General features: G+C 37.0%; 2 protein-coding genes and 1 non-coding gene across 3 annotated transcripts; 2 read left to right on the top strand and 1 right to left on the bottom strand.

The window, feature by feature from the left end:
- Positions 1 to 10,560: 10,560 nt before the first annotated feature.
- On the top strand, positions 10,561 to 18,079 carry LOC110795731 (electron transfer flavoprotein subunit alpha, mitochondrial). Its single transcript, XM_022000749.2, has 8 exons — positions 10,561 to 10,726; positions 12,652 to 12,834; positions 14,972 to 15,183; positions 15,354 to 15,511; positions 15,722 to 15,874; positions 16,043 to 16,095; positions 17,060 to 17,200; positions 17,765 to 18,079. The coding sequence occupies exons 1-8, from the start codon at positions 10,643 to 10,645 to the stop codon at positions 17,840 to 17,842; spliced, it is 1,062 nt and encodes a 353-aa protein (XP_021856441.1). The 5' UTR covers positions 10,561 to 10,642; the 3' UTR covers positions 17,843 to 18,079.
- Positions 18,080 to 18,626: 547 nt separating this feature from the next.
- TRNAG-CCC (transfer RNA glycine (anticodon CCC)) lies at positions 18,627 to 18,697 on the top strand. The gene has a single exon. It is a non-coding gene; the product is annotated as a tRNA-Gly (tRNA).
- Positions 18,698 to 21,992: 3,295 nt separating this feature from the next.
- Positions 21,993 to 23,485, bottom strand: LOC110795750 (vascular-related unknown protein 2). The gene is made up of 4 exons (XM_022000769.2): positions 23,059 to 23,485; positions 22,666 to 22,731; positions 22,475 to 22,537; positions 21,993 to 22,351 (listed from the first exon to the last, which is right to left on the bottom strand). Exons 1-4 carry the CDS (start codon positions 23,467 to 23,469, stop codon positions 22,229 to 22,231), a joined length of 663 nt encoding a protein of 220 aa, XP_021856461.2. The 5' UTR covers positions 23,470 to 23,485; the 3' UTR covers positions 21,993 to 22,228.
- Between the last annotated feature and the right edge of the window lie 480 nt (positions 23,486 to 23,965).

Raw genomic sequence — 23,965 nt, 5'->3', positions numbered from 1 at the left:
TTTAAGATGTTAAATTAAATATTTGCGATTCTTGTTGTTAAATCTTGAATTTTTTATTGACCTACTGTATATGTTTAACAAGTTTGAATGCCTAGCCTTGTTAATTATGCAATCTAATTTGTAATTATGATTAATTTGTTGAAAATTAGAATAATTTAGAATTAATTTGATTTTCATAATTAATTATAATTTAATTAGATACCTATGATTAAAAACCACCATAAAAATTGTAAATTTATGATAAAATTTAAATTTTTATGACCTAGACTTGAATCCATGTTAATCGGAAATCAATTGAATAATAAATTTTCTATTTTTCGCCCTAAAATTATGAAATTAATATTAATTTATTAATTTGTCATTAATTTTAAATATAAATTTTTTAAATTTTATGCGATTCGTTCATATAACTTGCACGCACAAAGCAATGGACGCTACGTGTTACCCTTAAGGGGTGTTGTATAGTGCGGGCATGTGACGACGAGCAAGGGAGCTCGTCGCCCATGCGGCACGAATGCAATGAGCAAGGGCATGGTGCACGAGCACAAGGCAGCAGCCCTGCCTTGTATCGTGGGCTATGAGCAATGGACGAATGGGCATGGGCGAAGGCAAGGCACGGCAGTCGCGTGTGGGCAGCAAGCGAGCTGCGCCACAACGAGCACTGCCTCGCGCAAGCGCGCGCAGCCTCGCGCGCAGCGAGCGCAAGCTCGCGTGCCACGAGTGCTGCGCCCAGCGTCGATGCCGCGCGCAGCGAGCGCTGGCTCGCACCAAGCGAGCGCTAGCGAGCGCGCACATCATGCGCTGGCGAGCGCTGGCCCGCGTGCAGTGAGCGCTAGCGAGCGAACGCAGCGAGCGATGGCTCGCGTGCATCGAGCGCTGGCGCGCGCTCAGCGAGCACCAGCTCGCGCGATGGCTTGCGAAGGGTAGAAGCAGCAGCTATGCGACGCAGCGCATGGGCTGCGCGCACATGGCCAGCGATGGCTGTGTGCGTGTGACCCTTGGGCGTGTGATGCGTGAGGTGTTTGCGTTGCGATTAGATCGTTTTGAAATTTTAATTTGAAATTTTCAGTTTACGTAATTTTAATTAATTTTAAAATTAATAATTTAAATTATTTTCTTGGATTTTAATTTTGAATATTGTAATTATAATAAATTTTATTTATTCTAATTATTTTACTAAAATTAAAATCATGAATTAATTTAAATACGACTGAAATTAAATTAAACTTTTTGGATTCAATTATAAATTTATATAAGCTTTAAATTTTAATTAAATTTGTATGTTTCCGGTTAGACTAGAAATACATTTTTATGTTTAAAATTAGTAAAGCATATGAATTTATTGGTTTAAGTGGGAGCCCTTTTAGTCATAAACTCTTGATTAGGTCTACAAATCCTTAAGGTTAAAACAACTTGATTAGAATTAATAAGGACTGAATAATTGGTAGATTATTGGTGCCCTTGATTAATTGCTGCAAATGTTTACGTGATGCATAATGTGTTTTACTAACCAGCTATGTGGGCCATTCATGATAATGAATGGGTGAATGGTATATATTGTATATGTACTGTTTTGCAGGTTATGAAGTGACTAGTATGGCCCAAATAGGATAGAAAATATGGTCTGCGTACCATTAATTTGAATGTAATTGGTCTAAAGTACCAAAGTTGTTTTTCAATTCAAATATGGTCTGCGTACCATCAAATAGTTGTAATTAGTTTTAATTATAGCTTATCCTATTTGAAGAAAATGGTGCCTCCCACGGAGATTTTCAAGACGGACTTTGAAGTTAAAGCTTCAAGATGAAGTCGGGCCATACTAGATCACATTTATCTTATGCATGTTTTAAGTTATTTATTGCTTTTAAATATGTCTTAAAAGGCATGAGATCAAAAGCTTGATTATGTTGCATGATTAAGGATTTAGTTCACTTAAAATCTAACCAACATAGTAAGAGCCTTAAGTTCCAAACTTAAAAATTGAGTTAAAAGGTGCCATGCCAAAATATACACTTGCTTGGATATCCTTTACATCAATCTAGTAATAGTTTTCGCTCAGCGAGGTGTTACTTATTGGTCCTAAAGGGGCAAGGTACACAAATAATTGTGAGTACATGTTAGTTTTGGTGAAACTCAACGATATAAGTAAGGAGTCCTTTTATGTCGTGGCAAAATCGATAGGTTTACCTAATAAGTTCTTAAACGTACCTATCAACCAAGAATAGTTTCTAGACTATTAGCAAAAGGCTTTTGCTTACCTAAGATGTTTTAGGATTAAGTCGACAAACTGTGCTTAGTTCTTCAATGATTTTAGGATCTTGGAATCATTTTATTCTCACCTGCCGGAACACATAACTTGAATAAAATGCTTAATAAACATTGAATTATGCATGTATGCTAGAATTTAAGTTTATTAAGAGAAACTGTGAATGGTTATTTATTTGTTTATTCTTTTCAATTGTAGTTTTTAATATGGCAAACAACAATTCATTCAACATTCGATCAATTCTCGAAAAGGAGAAGTTGAACGGGAAAAACTTCCTTGACTGGCAAAGGAACTTGCAAATAGTTCTTATGCAGGAAGAAAAGGAGTATGTCCTAGAAGAGGCGATGCCCGAAGCCGCAGGCGACGGGGTCACTCAGGCAGCCCTCAATCGTTGTATTGATGCCAACAAGGATGTGAAATGTCTAATGCTCGCCACCATGAGTGCGGATCTGCAGAAAACGTTCATCAACTCAGATGCTTTCACAATCATCAGTGAGTTGAAGAACATGTTCCAAGATCTGGCTCGAGTCAAAAGATTCGAGACTCATAGGCAAATTCTTGAGACCAAGCTTAAGAAAGGCGAGCCCGTAAGTCCACATGTTCTCAAAATGATTGGACTCATTGAGAATATGAGTCGGCTGGATCAGAAATTTTCTCAGGAAATGGCTATAGACACCATCCTCCATTCTCTTCATAGCGGGTATGATCAGTTCAAACTGAACTACAGTATGAATAGTCTGGACAAAACGCTCACTGAGCTTCACGGTATGCTGAAGACCGCTGAAAAGACGCTCAAAAGTGATAAGCAGGATGTGCTTATGGTGCGTGGGGGCAAGTTCAAGAAATCTGGAAAGAAGAGGAATGCTAAGAAAGGTGGCAACAAGGCCAGCCCAACTAAGCAAACTGGCGCCAAATCTGTAAAGAGGAAGGTCAGTCAACCCACTTCTGAATTCGAATGCTTCTACTGCAAGAAGAAGGGGCATTGGAAGAGAGATTGCTTGAAGCTAAAGGAAGATCAGAAGAACGGAACAGTCGTTCCATCTTCAGGTATTTTCGTTATAGACTGTATACTTGCTAATTCAACTTCTTGGGTATTAGATACAGGTTGTGGCTCACACTTATGTTCCAATCCACAGGGACTAAGAAGAAGTAGAAAGTTAAGCAAGGGTGAAGTCGACCTACGAGTGGGAAATGGAGCACGGATTGCTGCATTAGCTGTAGGAACTTACTATTTGTCGTTGCCCTCCGGGCTAGTTTTGGAACTGGAAGAATGTTTCCATGTTCCAAGTCTTACTAAAAACATCATTTCAGTTTCTTGCTTAGATGCTAAGGGATTTTCCTTTTTAATAAAAGACAATAGTTGTTCGTTTTATTTTAAAGAGATGTTTTATGGATCTACTAGATTAGTCAATGGACTTTATTTATTAGATCACGACAAACAAGTATATAACATAAATACCAAAAAGGCCAAAAAGGATGATTCAGATCTCACCTATCTGTGGCATTGTCGATTAGGCCATATAAACTTGAAACGCTTAGAAAGACTTCAAAAGGAAGGAATTCTAGAACCATTTGACTTAGAGGATTATGGTAAATGCGAATCATGTTTACTTGGCAAAATGACAAAGCAACCTTTCTCTAAAGTTGGAGAAAGAGCAAATGAACTATTGGGTTTAATCCATACAGATGTATGTGAACCAATGAGTACAAATGCTAGAGGTGGTTTCAGCTACTTTATCATTTTCACTGATGACTTCAGTAGATATGGTTATGTCTACCTAATGAAGCATAAGTCTGAATCCTTTGACAAATTCAAGGAATTTCAGAGTGAAGTAGAGAATCAATTAGGCAAGAAGATTAAGGCACTGCGGTCTGATAGAGGCGGTGAATATCTGAGCTATGAATTTGATGACCATCTGAAAGAATGTGGAATTCTATCAGAATTGACTCCTCCTGGAACACCACAATGGAACGGTGTGTCGGAACGGAGGAACAGAACCTTGCTAGACATGGTCAGGTCAATGATGGGTCAGGCCAAACTTCCATTAGAATTTTGGGGACATGCACTAAATACAGCTGCACTCACTATAAATAGAGCTCCGTCTAAAGCTGTCGAAAAGACTCCATACGAATTATGGTTTGGAAAGCCTCCAAATGTGTCTTTTCTGAAGATTTGGGGATGTGAAGCATACGTCAAACGATTGATTACAGACAAACTTCATCCAAAATCTGACAAATGTATCCTTGTGGGCTATCCAAAGGAAACAAAGGGGTATTACTTCTACAATACATCTGAGAACAAAGTGTTTGTTGCTCGAGATGGTGTCTTTTTGGAGAAAGATCACATTTCCAAAATGACAAGTGGGAGAAAAGTAGACCTCGAAGAAATTCGAGTCGAACAACAAACTCTAGAGAATGCTCAAGATGACATTCAGGATGAAACTCGGAGATCTTTAGAAGAATCTGGTGAGAATCATGGTCAATCTAGAAATGTTACCCCGCGTAGATCGCAAAGATATAGATCTCAACCGGAAAGGTACTTAGGTATTTTGACGAACGAGAGCTATGACGTTCTATTACTTGAAAGTGATGAACCTGCGACTTACAAACAAGCTATGACGAGCCCTAGCTCCAAGCAATGGCAAGAAGCCATGCAATCTGAATTAGACTCCATGTCTGAAAACCAAGTATGGGATTTGGTCGATTTGCCAGATGGCTACCAAGCCATTGGAAGCAAATGGGTTTTCAAACTGAAAAAGGACAAGGATGGGAAACTTGAAGTTTTCAAAGCTAGATTGGTTGCAAAAGGTTACAGGCAAGTCCACGGTGTGGATTACGATGAAACCTTTTCACCATTTGCAATGCTAAAGTCTATTCGGATAATGTTAGCAATCGCTGCATATTACGATTACGAAATATGGCAGATGGATGTCAAAACTGCTTTCTTAAACGGCGTTTTAACAGAAACTGTGTTTATGACACAGCCTGAAGGTTTTGAGGATCCAAAGAATGCTAAAAAGGTATGCAAGCTAAAGAAGTCAATCTACGGATTGAAGCAGGCATCCAGGAGCTGGAATATACGTTTTGATGAAGCAGTCAGTGACTTTGGTTTCATCAAGAACGCAGACGAATCTTGTGTATACAAGAAGGTCAGTGGGAGCAAAATTGCTTTCCTAGTATTATATGTCGACGACATATTACTTGTCGAAAATGACATTCCTATGTTGAACTCTGTCAAGATTTGGCTTGGGAAATGTTTTTCGATGAAAGATCTAGGAGAAGCACAGTACATATTGGGCATCAAGATTTACAGAGATAGATCTAAAAAGATGATTGGACTTAGTCAAAGCACTTATATCAATAAGGTGCTTGATAGGTTCAAGATGGCGGACTCCAAGCGAGGCTACCTACCCATGTCTCATGGAATGACTCTAAGCAAGACTCAGTGCCCAAAAACACTTGATGAGCGTAGACGAATGAATGGGATTCCATATGCATCATTGATTGGTTCAATAATGTATGCTATGATATGTACACGCCCGGATGTTGCGTACGCACTCAGTGCTACGAGCAGATACCAGTCAGACCCAGGAGAGGCGCATTGGACTGCTGCCAAGAATATTCTGAAGTACCTGAAAAGGCACAAAGATGACTTCCTGGTCTATGGTGGAGATGATGAATTAATTGTTAAAGGCTATACGGACGCAAGTTTCCAAACCGACAAAGATGATTTCAGATCACAGTCTGGGTTTGTCTTCTGCCTCAACGGAGGAGCAGTAAGCTGGAAAAGTGCTAAGCAAAGCACCATTGCGGATTCTACAACTGAAGCGGAGTACATTGCTGCACATGAAGCAGCAAAGGAAGCTATATGGCTAAGGAAGTTCATAGGTGAACTTGGTGTAGTCCCCTCCATTAAAGGACCAATAGCCCTGTATTGTGATAATAACGGAGCTATTGCACAGGCAAAGGAGCCTAGACACCACCAGAGAGTCAAGCATGTACTTCGTAGATTTCACCTTCTACGAGAGTTCGTTGAAAGAAAAGAAGTCGAGATAAGCAAAATTGGAACTGATGACAACATATCAGATCCATTGACTAAACCTCTGCCGCAGGCGAAGCACAACTCGCACACTGCAGCTATGGGAATCAAGCATATTGGAGAATGGCTTTGATGTCTCTGTTTAATGTTTTAAAGTTTTAGAGTTTAAATCTTTGTAAAACATTATTGGTTAATCATTCACAATAAATGAAAAGAATTCATTTTTCCATTTAATTTGTGGTTTATTAAATGATGAGTCCCTTCAATTTGACGATATATTCAAGATAGACTGTCAGGACCAGTCCTGTGACTAATAAATGTCTATCAAGTGAACTTGAATGTCAAAGGTTGAAAATGGTCCCTAGTCGGAGTTTTCTATAAAATTGGACGCATAGAAAATGTTAGACGACTAGAATGCAAGATGACTAGTAGTTCTGTTTCTTGAACTATGTGGACATGGCAATGTCATAATCATTTGCATAGATACTTACTTTGGGAAGACTAGTATCGGACAAGACCTATGAAACTTTACTGTAAGAGATGAAAATCTGTCATAAGTAAATTTCATTAAAATTATTAGACACTAAATCCTCAATACCTGAGTGATTTGAGATTACTTGTTTGAGAACTGGTTGCTTTGACGTTGACCAACCGTCGCACCGTAAAAGGAGGCTATAAAGGCAACGCTCAGGTAATCACCTATCAAACGAAGTCTAATCTCAAGATCGCAAGATTGGGATTGTCCTCCCATAAATCGGGATGAGATGCTTAAAAGTTGTACAAGGCCACTCGGAGAGCTAGAAACTGTGAAATGCATGGCCGTGCTCGGATGAATCATAGGCTATGATTATCTGTTTATTTGATCAGTTGAACTCTGAAACCGAGGAACACCTCTGGACATAATAAGGATGACAACTCTTACCTTATGTTCAAGAGCAAGCATCGAGCGACAAAGGAATTAGGAAATGCACACTTGTCCCTAAGGACAAGTGGGAGACTGAAGGAAATAATGCCCTTGGTCCAAGTATGCATTCAATGTTAAGTCTAATAAATGCGGTTCAGTATTAATTAACAAGTTAATAATTCAGTGAGATCAAGTGAGCTGAATGCCTAGCTAGAGGCCGCTTCAGTTCAAGTGGAATTAATGATATTAATCCACAGCTTATTCTTGACTGAACCCGTAGGGTCACACAAATAGTACGTAAACGGATCAAGTATTTAATGGCATTAAATACTCCATCTATGGATATTCGGAATCGACGGATCTGGGTTTCAGTGGGAGTTGAGATCGTCAAAGGCAAGCAAATGAATACTCCGGAAACGATGATATTGCCGGAAACGGAAATATGGATCGTATCGGAAATATAAATATTATCCAAGTCGTAGATGTTGCCGGAAACGGAAACATGGTACGTATCGGAAAATATTATCGGAAATAGAAATATTGCCGGAATCGGAAATATTGCCGGAAACGGAAATATTGTCTGAATCGGAAATATTATCGGAATCGGAAAATAATTCCGGAAACGGAATAATTAAATATTTGTTCGAAACGGAAATTAATTCCGGAATCGGAAATATTAAATATTGTTCGTATCGGAAATGAATTCCGGAATCGAGAATTTAATCGGAAGCGTATCGTACGAATTAGCATCGGACGAGGCCTGCCAGACGAAGGCCCAGCACGAAGCCGGGCCATCGCCCAGCAAGCCAAGCGCAACAACCACACGCCAAGCATGCGACCAGGCCCGGCGCAAAAGCCAGGCCCAGCCGAAGCTTGGGCGCGCGCGCGGGGCTGCGACGAGTGGGCTGGCGCTGTGCGTGGGCCGCAAGGCCTGCGTGCGGTGCTAGCGTATTACTCGAAGTGTGTTACTCGAATCCTAAAGCGTATAGAATTCGTTTAATGATTAAATTCCTAATCCTAAAAGATAAATTAATTAAATAAGAGTTCCACTAGGATTCTAATTTAATTAATTCGTATCCTAGTAGGATTCCAATTCTCTTTCCATACCCCTATAAATATGTGGCCTGGGTTCACAATTTATAACGAGTTTTAAAGTATTCAAAGTGAGTTTTTGAGAGAAAAATTCAGTCACATACCTTGCCTAAAAGTGCCGAAATTATTAGTACCTTAAGGGCGATTCTAGTTGGTCAATCTTAAGGCGGATCCGGACGTGCTGTGGACTATCTACGGATGGACGACACTTGGAGTCCTAAAGACTTGTTCTTGTTCGGTTCGGGCGCAGCTAGGGAAGGCACGCAACAAAGAGTATGCTTCTAGACTATGCTATATGATTATGTGTAAATAATATGTATTCCTGGCTTAATGGTTGTTTCCGCATGATTTATGAATTGTCATATGTATCATAACATAACAGGATCCCGATCCTGACAACCTTGCATGGTTCAATAGTAAAAAAAATTGACTTTCAAATTGACCAAAATATCCATTGAAAATCAACTTTCATTTATTTAAACACATAATTTATTATTTAAACTCAAATGCTAATAATACTCAATTTGGGTAAATCTTTATTTTTTCCGAACTTATCTATACCTAGTATTTAAGCTTATTGACACAAACATCACTAAAATTAATTTGACATGAATAAGTTTTTTCTTTTGAATAGTAAAAGCAATTCATTAATAAAAAGTCATACCCAAATTGAATTCATCAAACACATATGAAAAAACTAATTGAATCAAAAAAAAGGTATCATTCATCAATACTATGACCCGTGCGAAGATATTGGTATGTGAGATATCTCTGACACACATTACTGGAATGTACAACCTTTCATGAGAGACAATCTAACGATTTCTTCATCATCTGATTGCATCCGAATAATTGATAACTTTTATGATTTCGCATAATTCTTAATTTATCAACCGAACCAATATCACAAAAATAAATTTATCAACTCAAAATTACCACGACTTACAAATTCCTTCATGTCAACCAACCAAGTTTAGAAAATTCTTACGAAATTGAAGTGGGATTTTATTTCCAATGAAACATACTAATTTCTTATCAACCTAATAAACACTTAATTCTTATGAGATTGCCATACACATAAGGCCGCTGACATCAACTTAAAAAAAATATGACTATACAATGACAAAGGGTAACTAGTTGATTAGATAGTGTAACTATTTGATTAATTAAGCTCAACTATTTGATTAAAAAATACAACTATTTGTAAAAAAATTATGCACAAGAGCGTCGTATACACTACCTCAGTTCCTGAAAGTTCTTTACGCTTTCTGTTTAAGTCTGTTCCTGAAAGTTCTTTACGCTTTATTCTATTTTTGGACATTAAACTTTATTATCTTACCCCTTTTACACCATAATATTTATTACTTTCCACCCACTTTTCTCTTATTTTATTCAGTTTTAGTAAGCGTAAACAACATTATGAAACATCTATCTATTACTATATACTAAAAGAGACACTAGGAATGACACGTGTCATTTCCTGGTGCGATTTTTTCCCGCCAAAATGTTTTTATTTTTTTTATTTTTACTTTAAAATAATAAATTACATTACGCTTTTTTTAGGATACTAAGATAAAAATATATTTTAATTACCATAAATGTGTACTGCATAATATATTATTGAAGGAAAGCTAAATTAATATTATTTTTTCCTTTATGATATAATTTTATTTATGTATTATTATAACTTTTTAATCTGATAAGAAATATAAAAAATATTGATGAATGAACTTCTAATGTTAGTCTACTATTAATAATATAATACGGAGTACATGGTAACTGGTAAGTAAAAATGTTAATTAAAATAATAATACATGGTAAGTAGACTAACATATAAGTTTATTTATCAAGATTTTACTCAATTCAAAATATGTTGTATTTGACTAACTCGGTTATGCTCGGGTCTTTTCGAAAATTAGTCTTGAGTCATTCGGGTTTGGTTAACGTTGTTAGATCGATCTACATACAAGTAAACGACTATAATTTTTAACTTTGTATAGTAATATGCAAATTTAGTTCATTTGAATATTTTTTTTACACAACTTTAAATTTATGCTTTTTCATATATCATTTTTTTTTTCATATTTTCTTAATATCACAAGCCTTTTAGCTACTATTAAAATAATAATTTTTTTAGTAGTAGCCGCGTGTTTCACGGGCCCTAAACTAGTAGGCTGTAGGCAGTATGAGTTTGTACAATCTGTTTGTTTGTGACATGGATAAACTTGATGACTCGGACATCTGTATACTTAATTAGTACAATCTCCAAAAATAACAAGGAGCATTTGAATACAAATCCCTTACGCATTTTATTCTCCTTTCTCTCTCATCCTTCTCTGCCATGGCTGTTGTTGGAGCAATGCTTAGGGCTCTCCGACTTCGTAACGCTCATGTGTCTCTCCGACAAACCTCCACTTCCCGATTTGTAAGCTCATTTTCTCAATTTCATTAATTGTTTTTGGGTGGTTGATCATTGGATTACTTTTAAGTTCTTGATTTTCAGTCCGTTGAATTTCTGGAAATTTGATCGGAATTTCAAAAATTTCTCCTTTTCTTTGTTTATTGATTAGTGTTTGGGAGTAGTTTGGACCGTCGAAAATTTGAAATCCAGGTTACTGTTTGATTGATCAGTCAATATTGTTGTTTGGAAATTTGAAGTCATTGAAATAAATCAATAATTATTTGATTGCTGTGGATAATTATGGTTAAGGTTGGTGGGATTTGTACCATTATTGCAAAGTTGCTATGCTAGTAAGTAGAGATAATTGAATAGTCAGTGGTTAAAATTTAAAAGGAAGCTATCAAAAATTGGAATATTAGTAAACTGCAATGGAGTTTAGGTTAGTTTGCTCGATTCACAGATTGATCTGACTCGTCATTCACTCGCCAGTCTCTGTTTTATAGCCTGGCTAATTGATTGCTCCATATGTTTACTTGATGGAATTCATTTGAATTATCAGGTTTATTCTATTTGATGGTATAGAGATTATAAGAGCAACTTCAGTGGTTGTAGCTAGGAACTAGCTTGTAATTTTTAGAAATCCCAAGCTACTAGCTTTGACCATTGGGGTTGAAATGATAAATTAGCTTGGGCAAGATTGCTTGAAAAAAAAATTAGCCAATGAAATAATATTAAATAAAATAAAATTAAAAATAATGATTGAAAAATATGACTACCTTAAATATCAAGCCAGTAGCAAATCATTGGGGTACTAACTAGCTAAAAAGGGGAGTAGTTTGAAATACTATGTAGCATGACAAGATTTAACAATTAGCAATGCTTTGGATATGTTCTAAGCGCCCTATGTGAGAGAAAACTACATACCCCATCCCAACCCTTTGCTTTATGTGTACATTGAACTTGCAAGCGGGTGCGGGAGCCCACTGAGCTTCCCTTTTCGGCTTCTTAATGTTGTTATTGTATTATATTTCATTCAGTATTTTTCTTTTATGCTGAGGCCGGTTGTCTCATTAATTTGAACTTCAAACTTCGGTAGTGTGAGTTTGGTGGATGTGGCTCTCATTTATGGTATGTACAGTAATCCTTGTCCGTTGTGACCATCATCATAGGTTTATGCAATGAATTCACCTCCTCTTTCTATGATAGTATGTTGCTTTCCTTCTTTGGTTTCATAGACTTCTACCGTTCTACATTTGCCAATATTCTCATTAAAGTTATAGACTTATAGTTCACCTTTCTTTACCAATCTTTGCTTGCTCACTCAAAATTTGTCAAACGTGGCTAAATCGTGGAGATCAATTTTAATTTTACAACTGGCGGCACATGATTAAAAATCAATTAGCATCATACAGTGTTCTGTCAATGCACGAAGTGGCTTACTTCAACTTTGTCCTTGTTATATTGAAAATCAATTAATCAATCAATCATCATCATCATCATCATCATCATCATCATAATAATATTGTGATTTGGGGTTTATGCCGATTCATGAAGTTGCTTACTTAACTTTTTTCCTTGTTGTATTGAAAATCCATATCAGCATTATCATCATCAGTTGTGAATTTGTGATGCTGCCAGTGCATGAAGTTGTTTCTGCCGATGCATGAAGTTGCTTAATCTTTTTCCTTGATGAATTGAAAATCAATATCAGCATTATCATCATCGTCATCACATTGTGATTTTGTCATGCTGCCAGTGCATGAAATTGTTTTTTTCATTTTTTTTCTTCTGTGTCTATACTCTATATCTTCAAAGGTCGTATTGAGTGCACAATGCTCCCACTATTTAACGCAGGGTCTAGTACTCTAGTGCACAAGGCTCTCGCTATTTAGGCAGAGGAAGGTCCAAATGTACAAAACCTTACCCTTATTTTCTACTTTATGAAATAGATTAGCACACTGGTGTTGGCTGAACATGAAGGAGGTTCCATCAATTCATCGTCTATAAGTTCTGTAGAGGCTGCAAAATGTTTAAATGAGGATAATTCCATCTCTATGTTATTGGCTGGTTCTGGTCCCTCCCTCCAACAAGCTGCGACACATGCTTCCTTGTGCCATCCCTTAATTTCTCAGGTATTTCAATTGATTTTAGTTCTCTGAGTACTCTGACTCAAGTAGGAGTGTGTTACTTCATCTATCATCATCATAAAATCAATTCTATAATATAATTTTCTGTTGCATAATCCTTAAATGTTGCTTAGTGCAGTAGAGTATTACGTTCTTTTTCCAATTAGAATGGCCAATTACCTACGTAGGTTTCATTATGTCATATTTGATAGTTTTAGATGAATTTCCAAGGTAGTTCTGGATAATTGTACTTGGTATAATGTTTCTATGAAAAGAAATGGAGGATTAACACTTTGTTTGGATAAGGGCAGATGGAGAGAAAAGGAGGGAAAGGGAAGGAAGGGGAGCGAGAGGGAGGGATCCATTCCCAATCTCTCCAATTTTGGAGGGATGGTGTTTATTAGATAGGGAAAGGTTGGGGGTTGGAAGGGGAGCAAGAGGGAGAGGGACCTCTTTACTAAACACCATCCCCCTGGAATTGGAGAGATATGGAGGGTAAATGGATCTCCATCTCCCCCCTCCGCTTTCTCCTCTTTCCCTCCCCTTCTTATCTTGCTACCAGACGAAGTGTGGGTACATGATTGGGAAGAAGGTAGAATGGACAATTTTCTGTACAGATATGCTTGGGGTTGGCTTCACCCGTTTGAGATTGAGTTGGGACGAGGGGATATACATATAGCTTTTGAATGGGGGACTATGGTGGAATGTTTGACAGTTTGACTACACCTCTCCATTAGAGTATGTATAATTTGCTCTCCAAGGGGGTCTTTTAAAGTAACCTTTACAGCTGATTCATTCAAGAGACACTAAATCCAGGTAATTAAACTAGAGGTTATGGAGAACAAATATGGTGTGATAAGGAAATGTAGAATTACATTTGTGAAAAGATAGTGGATTTACTTGGTCAATCAAAACCTTAAAGCACTAGTCATTGTTAGATACTTAGATGTGTTTGCTTGAATTTGTTATGCTTTGGTTGTGAGGACACTTCGTGTAGAATATGTGTGCTGTATTTGACACATATAGTCTCAGCAATACCAAAGCGAGTGTCTTTTTTCTTATTTGTTGGACACTTATAATTCACATATAGGATATATATATCATCTTAGTTTTATAAAGCGCACTTTTTTGCGCTTAAAGCTTGGAAGCTCAGAAGCTCACAGCAAAACGCTTCTGCCAGCCGAAGCCTAGCGACATACAAGAAGCGCGCGCTTCCTAGCGCTGCGGTGCTTCTGCGCTTCCTAGCGCTTTTGCGCTTCTTGTAGTCTGGGCACATCATACCCTTCTTTTTTATAAAAGATAAAGCCACGTGACTCTAATCTTCTTTTTTAAAGTATCACGTGATTTTTTTTTTTTTTTTTTTGAAAAGCGAATATTTGGGAAGTTTTTGAAAACCCTAGTGCAATTTTCTCCCGTAGCCGGATTTCTCTAGCCTTCTCGCCGGATTTCTCCCGTCGGATTCTGAATTTTTCTTTCAACGTTTTGATTTCTCTTTTTTTTCATCTTTTCTTTCCCTATTTTCTCCATATTTTATGAACTTTTGAAAATTTATTATTTCTTTTCGGGTGCGCTTCGCCTACGAAAAGCGTGCGCTTTCGCTTTGCGCATAAGCTCCAGGGCCCTTTTGCGTTTCAGTGCGCTTCACGCTTTTTAAAACTAAGTATATCATACACTTGGCAACATCAGTTTTCCCTTCAAATTTTGAACAAAGAAAGACAAACAATGAGTTTTGAGATAAGTGATAAAACAAAGAAATTAAGTCCGAGGGATAAGCAACTTAATGACACTATAGACAAAGAGCAAATAGAATAAGTAGAAACCTTATGTTTCCTATTACATTGGTCATTGGGCACGGTGTTTTGTCATGGAGCTGCTTTCTGATTATTGTTGACTGTGTTAGTGAGAGGAGTTGGCTAAAGCTGTTAACGCCTTTTGTAAACTTGTTATTTTTATAATCTCTGACCAGCCACAAGAAATGATCTCAATTTTATTTTTGAATGTTACTTCTCCTTTGTGTTTGTTAACAGATGTGTTTTGACTGCATGATCATGGTACACTGATATCTATTCCAGAAGTAGTTTCTACTTGTAATGTGGGACATAGTTTTATATATCTGATCCCGCACCAGTGATATGTCTTGTAGGTGCTTGTGGCTGATTCAGATAAATTAATGCATCCTTTAGCTGAAACCTGGGCAAATCTGGTTGAGTTAGTTCATAAAAAAGGTGGTTACACACATATTCTTGCTTCTTCTGGGTCGTTTGGAAAGAATATATTGCCCCGTGCAGCTGCGCTTTTAGATGTTTCTCCAGTAACAGATGTAATTGAAATATCCGAGTCTTGTCAATTTGTGAGGTATATCTACTACTACCATATTATTTTTTCATTAAGCCTACGGTGCAGTAAGTCGTGAAATTTACATTTCTCTGCCAATGGAATAATGGTGCTTTCAGTTTCCTACTTTTACTTTTTTGTTCTTGATTAGGCTGTTAGATTGTTATGCTAAGTCCCTTTGGATTCCACAGGCCAATTTATGCTGGAAATGCTCTTTGTAAAGTTAAATATACTGGCGAATCTCCATGCATGTTGACCATCCGGTCTCCTTCATTTCCCGTCCCAGCATCCGAAACGAGATCCAGTGCTGCTCCCATTACTCAGGTTGACCTCTCAACCTTCGATGAAGGTCTGTGTGTATTTTAAATACAAGCATTTTTGTTGGCCACTTGGCACTGACAATATTAATTGCCAACTTAATTTTGATTTTAGATTACATCACATAAGCCTTTGGTGGTATTAACTGACGACAATTTATACATTCTGATCCATGAAATATTTATGTATGGGCTTCTGATTATACTTCCTATAAGCTCTTATTCTGGTAATTCATTTGCAGTGGAGAAATCTAGATTTGTAAAACGTAGCTCTCAGGAAACCGAGCGCCCTGATCTTGGAAATGCACGCATTGTAGTAACTGGAGGACGAGGTTTAAAAAGTGCTGAGAACTTCAAGATGATTGAGAAGCTTGCTGAGAAACTTGATGCTGCAGGTACTTTAAAACATTTATTCAACATAGGTCTGATAATTGTTTTACATAGACATAGTTATGGTGTTACGAGCTTGAATCGATTATAATTTACACTTACCCCCTTTTTTAATTTCTTTTTCCCTCTTGAGTTCAATACTTGACTTTTCCTATTTTGCTGCCTTTTTATAGTTGGAGCTACGCGTGCTGCTGTTGATGCAGGATTCATTCCCAATGAGTTACAGGTAACTCAATGCTTCTACTTGTGCTTGTAGATTGCTTGATATAAATTCTGTTAATATGGTCTGTTGTTTCCATTAGTTATTCCTTTGTTAAATATTGCACCTTCACTTTGAAAGGGTGCAGGTATATCAGCTATTTATGAACAGAAAGATTTAAAATTCATAAACTCTTGTCTTTTAAGGATCTTGAAAGTAAATATCACTACTTACCTCATGAGACTCATGAAATCAAGCAGTAAGTGAAGAAGCTGGAAAGAGTTTCAAATTAAAAAATGCCACTAAAGCAAACACTTGGCTCCGTTTGGTTTGGTGTAAAACGTTTTCAGTGCAAAATGATTTTCCATGGAAAATATTTTCTAAGGGAAAACACAATTCCAAACTAGTTTTCCTTTGTTTGGTTCCTTGAAAGAAAATGGGAGAAGATGGTGAAGATTGAGGGGAAAAAGGGAGAGGGAGGTAAGAAGGAAAGGTGAAAAGTGGTTTCCCTCCCTTTCAAATGGAAAATGTTTTTCCACCTTTGAGGGAGTTATGGAAAATTGTTTTCCATCCCTTGCCAAACCAAACAACGTAAAATGATTGAAAGGGGAAAATTGTTTTACACCCTACCAAACGGAGCCTTAAAACAAACTCATTTACAGTTCCATCGGGTGGTAGGGTGCCAGGGAAGTGAAGGTTAAACACAAATTAAGTATCTTACCCTGTACTTCAACAATATTAAATTCCTACAATTTCTGGTATTTGTAAAGCATCCTAAACATGCTTGCTTGCATGGAGGCCATCACAAATGGGAAAACTTTTATTTTTGTTTTAGTCAGCCAGAAAGCTTTGGTCTTCAGAACAAAACTCTACTTTTGGTCTGTGCTTGAACAGAGAGTATAATGTTGGTATGGAATGCTCAACTCCAGTGTGGAGAATGGAGATCGTTTTGACTTGTCTCTCTGATTTGTTTTCTTTTTGTGGGTTTCAGGTTGGACAAACAGGAAAAATTGTTGCACCGGAGCTATACATGGCTTTTGGGGTCTCAGGAGCCATTCAACACGTGGCAGGCATGAGAGACTCCAAAGTCATTGTAGCTGTAAATAAGGACGCAGATGCCCCCATATTCCAGGTTAGGAAAAAAAACTTTATTATCTTTTTGGTTTCTGCAAATGAAACTGAAGATTTGGTTATATTTCTTTCCTGCTATCCAACTTGCTAAATCCAATGCTTCGTCACTTGCATCTGGGAAACCACTTAAAATCACAACAGTTCAGACTTCAGACTTTAGAGTGTGTATAGCTTCCTCCTCCCCTCCCCCCTTCTTTCTGGTGAGTTGAAGATTAAGAATGCATATTGAGGATCCAACCTGGACTAAATGTTTCACTTGCATCATGTTGAAACATGATGTTATAGATACCTGACAATTCAGAAGTGATATAAACTTGGTCCTCCAACTTGAAGGCCAGTCGATCAATTCGCTCCGTGTTGCAGATAAGAAACAAAATACTCACCTCAGTCACCTGTAAAGGAATATTATACTGCCCTCCTTAAGAACAAAATTATCCTTGAGAAATAATCTTTAGTCACCTTTTAAAAAACCACAGGTTTATTGAAAAATTAGTTGCTGTAAAATCCTGCTATCACATTTTCTTCTTTCTAAAATTAGAAATTTATCTTCCTTTCTGTTCTGCAGGTGGCTGACTATGGTGTTGTTGGTGACCTATTCGAAATAATACCGGAATTGCTGGAGAAACTTCCGGAGAAAAAGTGAAAATTGTACAATACTCCATAGACTAGGCTTCTTTGTATATGACCACCAATATGACAAGGCCTATCTCAGAGAAACTGCTGTTAGTCTCAAGCGCTCTATTTAGTGTTAGGATCTTCTCCATTTATCATAATCCTTGATACACATTAATTAATGTATGATTATTGAATATTGATGGGCTGTTTTCAGAATGATTTAAACCCTGATTAGGCCTAATAAAAGTTCTTACTAGTTACAGTAGGTAGAGTTATGCTGCTTTAACAAGAATTGCTGTATTAAATCGCCGGAGAATGCAACGTCCAGTTGAATCAAAGACTAAACATACAACTAACTGTACAAGGACACCAGTAGAATAAACCATTTCCTTAAGTCCCAGACTGCAACAGTGCCTCTTTCATGTACTCTCAAGCTCAACTTTGCAAAGAACTTTTCCTTGATTTGGTATTCTATGAATATGAAATTGACAAATGAAAGGCACACCAAAATGTTCTAAATAATTTGTTCACAAACAAAAAAAGAGAAGCTTAAACTTTCATTTTGAGCTAAAATCGGGTGTGTTGGTCAAATTTGGGTGAGATCTAATCAGGTCAGGTCAGGTCAAATGCGGCTAACGAGTACATGCGGATTGATTGATCGAACATGATATCAGGTTACTTTAAATTTTGTAGGATTGTTCTCACGAATCAAGATTATGCTAAACAAGGAGTGTATTTGAATACTTGCATCGCGTACGAGTGTCATGTATTATTACCATATGTAACAAATGTATGCAAAAAACATCACACAAGCGCATCTAGTGTAGTGGTATCATAGTACCCTCCCACGGTACTGACCGGGGTTCGATTCCCCGGATGCGCATTTTTCATGATTTTTTTCATCGCACGAAGATAATACAAAGTAACGACTAAAATCCCCTTCTTATATATGTCTCCATTTTCACATCAGTAAGAGCCAGCTATTTTGGGATACGTAGCTAAAAAAATAAAATATAGTTCTAATAAATAAATTATTTAAATTAAATATTATAGGGAGTTACAAAGTATTGTAGCCCACCAATGTGATAACTTGTAGTTTTAATCAATTGTAGCTAGAAATTTAACGTGTCAAACTTAACCACAACATTTTGTAGCTCACCTTTGGAGTTTTTTTTTTACGCAAAGAAGAAGACATTATATTATATTAAAACATGAAAGCACAGTCCAAACTTTACAAAAGCTACGGGCAAGACACCAAAAACTTGCAGCCCGTAATAGCAAAAGCTAGAGAAACTAAAAACCTCAAACCCTACCCAAAAAACAGTTCCCCCCTGATTACGATTAGCCCGCTAAAAGATTTCATCTAGAAAAAGGAGGAACACTGATACACCCAAATTACTCCTTAACATTCGAAGACAGCCCCTGCTGTGCATCCGATTTCTTCTTAACATTAACCAACTGGGTTGTCACTTTGGTGGGGATAGTACCAAACATGATCTCTGTTGTTATTGTTGTGGATGGCACTGCCTCTGGTGGTGGTGGAATCTCCAAATCAATGACTTGTGTATTACGCTGAGCTCCTGATGAAGACTCGCCCATCTCTTTCAAACTATCCTTAGCCTGTTTGAGCTGTGTTTGATACACTACATCTGTGAATGGTGGTGGATTGAGAAAAACATTATGACCCGAAGCCATTGATATTGCATAATGTCCCATACAATGTGCTAGCTTGTTGAACAAACGGGGAAGATGAGTGATTGAAAAAGAACTGAACCTTGTCATAAGACAAGCCACATCCTTGATAACTGGAGCTAACTCATGATGATAGTAGTCTTCCATAGCTGTCAAAAGTTTAATCAAAAGCTCTGCATCTGTCTCCACTTCAAGCTTCTGCACCCCATAATCTAGAGCCATTTGAAGGCCCTCCCTTAATGCGTACAGCTCTGCTGTAAGTGGAGTAATGGCATTGTATTTACTTGCAAATCCAATATACCAACTCCCTGTTGCGCTTTTAAAAACTCCTCATCCCCCTGCTTCATCTTTTTCTTTCCAACTGCCATCAATGTTGAGTTTCAGAAATCCAGTTGCTGGAGGCTTCCAAGCTGGAGCCTTCTGCAACCGGTTACCTGCAACCTTAGCCTGCACCATTAAGTTAGTTGGAGTTGCTCTAATACTCTTTCCCTCTCTCCCCGGCCTCCTGCTTCGATTTCTCATTCCATCAATAGACCAAAAATCCTTTATGTTAACTTAATAATTGGAGCAAAAATAGAATCTACAAATCGGTCAAAAATTGGACAATTTGAAGCATTATGTATGTTAGTGTGAAAATTGGTTTATACAAAGTATACATGTTTCGTACAAATTACTGCACGAATTTCAATCATATTCGGGAACAAATTGACAAACCTACATTAGATTCAAAGTAAAATTCATCTTGTATTGTAATCTCCACATATTTTCAGTTTGAATCTTGTACTTTTCACACACGACAAATAATTTTCTTTAAATATGTCAACCTAAAGATGGTTGTGAGTCGGGTCGGGCTGGGCTTCGTGCCAAGCCCACAGGCCGTGTGCCTAACCGGGCCGGGCCCACACCAGACCCACGTTGTGTCGTGCCGTGCCGAAAAGTTAAAAACAAGGCCCAGGCCCGGCCCAAGCCCACGTGTGTGCCGGGTCGGGCTGGCCCGTCGTGCCTAAGGCTAATTTGACTAAATTTAACGTGCTTTGTCGTGCTGGGTCGAGTCGTGCCGTGCCTTGTCGTGTTTTTTCCAAAAAATTAAGTGCTTTTTGCGTGCTCGTGCCGGGCCGTGCTTTTAACGTGCCGGGTCGGGTCGTGCTACGGGCCGGGCCACAACCATCTTTATGTCAACCTCTTACAAAATGTGTAAGAAACAAAAAAATAAGGGGAAAAAATAGTTAAGATATTACTAAAATAATCATATGCTACATGGGTGTGACTTGATACAAGTATATGAGAGACCATACAAAAACAAGCTCAATAGGAGAAGAGCCACCAAGCAATGCCTTAGCCTAGTGTAAAGGATTCCACCTTCTAACCAAAAGGTTGGGGGTTCAAACCCCACTAGGGACACTTTGAGGGTGGATACCCCTTTTTATCCCCCCACTCTTAAAGTGTTTGCCTGCTAACCCGTGCGGGGGTTATGACCCGATAGGACTCTTCATCTTACCTTCAAAAAAATAGAAGAAGAGCCGATATACCTATATAAGTCTCACACCAACCACCCATATCGCCGATGCGGGACTCGAGTCCCACAGTTGGACTGTATCAACTTTGTTTTTTTTTTTTTTTTTTCCTGTTGTTGTAAAAGAGGGCCAAGCCCAAGAGTTACAATTGGACTGTATCATGATTGTTAGGTTTAGTAGACAAAACAGCAAAACCCCACACAAATTATTAAATCCAATACACACCCTATCAAATCCAAGTTTTAAACAATGGATTAGGAACCACCAATAACCAATTGTATATTTGTAAATAAAATATCCTTAAATTTAGGTCCAAAAAAAAAAACCCAGAGAAATTAAAGAGTTTGCTTTGTAGCTGCAATTTAGATTATTCAAATCTGAGACAATTTTTGAGTAGAACATAATTATATTTAATTAATTGTACGACAATCAAATGATTGGCATGATTAGTAATTTGATACAATAATTAACAGACAAAACAGAAAGCAAAAGGGGATAACTATTGAATGACGAAACCTTTGAAACCAATGATTAGTAATTCGATACTAGTGCAATAATTAATCTTAATAATTCCTTTATTATATTTAAGATATACGAATTATCAATGGCTTAAATTATGCATTGACAACATGAAAATAGAATTAAGTTTTGTATCTAAAAAAATCGGGGAAATCATTTAAAGAATTGGAGGGAGTATTTTTGCAATTTTAGAACAGGGAAGGCATATAGAGAGTGACACATGTAGATATATTGAGGATAACGCAGTTATCCTATATGATAGAATATCGTATGCAGTAGAGTTATGTTATAACTCAGCTATATGATATAAGATAGAGGTTTATAATATAGTGATGTTTCATGGGTCAGATCTTAACAAGATACCACGACTAAACATTTACCAACTTAGAGTTGGCTTACGTGGTAATTAACTTGACGTCGCTTAGGGAAGTCTCATGTTCGAACCTCACCGTATGCAGTAACTCTCGTAGATACGTAATATATTACACCAACCTAATTTACAGAGTAGTTTTTACATAAGTAAGACCTTTGGCATGAAGGGTCTTCTTGAATCCTATGTAGCTATAATTTCCTCAATTATTGAATGGAGGGAAATTCCATTTTTGCTCTCCCCTACACAATTACATAAAGAGGTAGCTACGTACACTGACAAATTAAAATTCCAGGCCTGAAAATAATTAAATATATTTTCAACTAATGTGATTTAATAACATTGACATTGGAACTAAGTAAAGTCCTTTTTTCCTCAATTGTGCCTCTAGGATACCCATATCAATACCTTCTCCTGCATTCTGCATATTTTGTCCCTTTTCCTGCATAAATTAAACGACAAATTGTGAAACGGAGGGAGTATTTAAACCCGAAAAGTACTCCTACTTGTTAAACTAAATTTTTAGATTTTGATTTTTATATTAGTGTGTATTCTTCTAATTTACCTGTGACAAATTAGTTAACTTGTCCTTCTTCTCCTCTGTCTGAAAATGGCTGGAATTATATGCCTACATGTAAGTCAGTTTAACAAACAAAATTAAATTTAACATTCTCTTAGCTTCTAAAATAAATAAAAAATAAACAAACAAAAAAAATCATATACTCCGTACGAAGTATTATTATATTTTTTGTTTACCTTGTAAACATCTTGGCTATCCGTCTCGTTTGACTTCATGCATAAGTGGTTCAACTCATTATTAACCTACACAATACAAACAAGGAAAATAAAGCGTGAGTCGATAATCTTAACAATGGTAAAAAAAAATAAAAAAAATCACTTGTCTTACAAGGAATTGTTCATATCGTTTAATTTTTGTTAAAATATACTTCATCTGTTTTAAAAAAAAATCTTTATAGATTTGCTTGCTATCGTTTAGACTAGTTATCTCCTCCCGTTCTCCAACTTTTTTTAAAAAAAAGTCACTAAACAACATTGACAAAAAAAAACTACGCGAAGAAAACTGGGTAGGCTAGCTCGATCAATAAGAACAAAAGAAGATGGAGAGAGTAATAATAAAGGCGTACGTACCTTAGGACTATGACCAGGTGAACTTGCGGTATCCTCCAACTCCTCATCAACAAACTTGTTGGCATGAATGTTTCGAGTTTTGGAGATGAGTTTACGATTACAAACCTTTCTCACCCTCTTAGCACGGTAAGCAGACGATGATAAGGAAGTATCTTCTTCTTCTTCTTTTTCTTCTTCTACTTCTTGTTCATAATCTTGGATAATATTATCCGTATTATAATTATCATTGTTGGCTAAGAATTCTTCAAAGTACAAAGTCCATCCACTCTCTTCTGAACAATTAGAGGAGATAGATTGGGTGACGATGTTATAATTTGTGGAGCTCATGGAATCATCCATACTAGCTTGTTTGTATAATACTAACTGTTTTGACAATATATGATTCAGATCAACTGTTTTTTTAACACCCATGAAACAGCTCTTTCGGGTGTCACATTTATAGCACCATAGTTGTATTTTGTGGTTATAAATTTGTGGGTCCATAGCATGATTAATAATTTCAACTTGCAACTTTTTTTTTTAATAATTTTTTTTCAATATTTTCCCAACAATATGTTAAATATATTTTGTTATACTCAAAGTCTTAAATGAGTAAATCAAAATCTCATGAGAATATCAAAATACTAAATAGTAATTCTCCTTTAATTAATTTTCCATGATGGCATATTGGCGTATAAAGAGAAGAATCTTGTTTAGGTTAAACGATAATAATTAAGCATGGCACAAGAAGGGTAGGTGATTTGTGGAACCTAATTAATCTAGCTAGGTGTTATGATATATTGGTAGGCCTACTATGGGAATATAAACAAAAAATGTTTTTGTTGGAGGCAATTTGGATGCCATTTGAAGATATACTCTTCGTTCTTTCTTTTAATTACTCGTAATAGCACTACTACAAGAAATTGTA

The sequence above is a fragment of the Spinacia oleracea genome, chromosome 4 (assembly GCF_020520425.1).
Source record: "Spinacia oleracea cultivar Varoflay chromosome 4, BTI_SOV_V1, whole genome shotgun sequence".
NCBI lineage: Eukaryota > Viridiplantae > Streptophyta > Magnoliopsida > Caryophyllales > Amaranthaceae > Spinacia > Spinacia oleracea.
The sequence above is the reverse complement of the archived record's forward strand: the minus strand, read 5'-3'. Positions and strand labels throughout refer to the sequence as shown.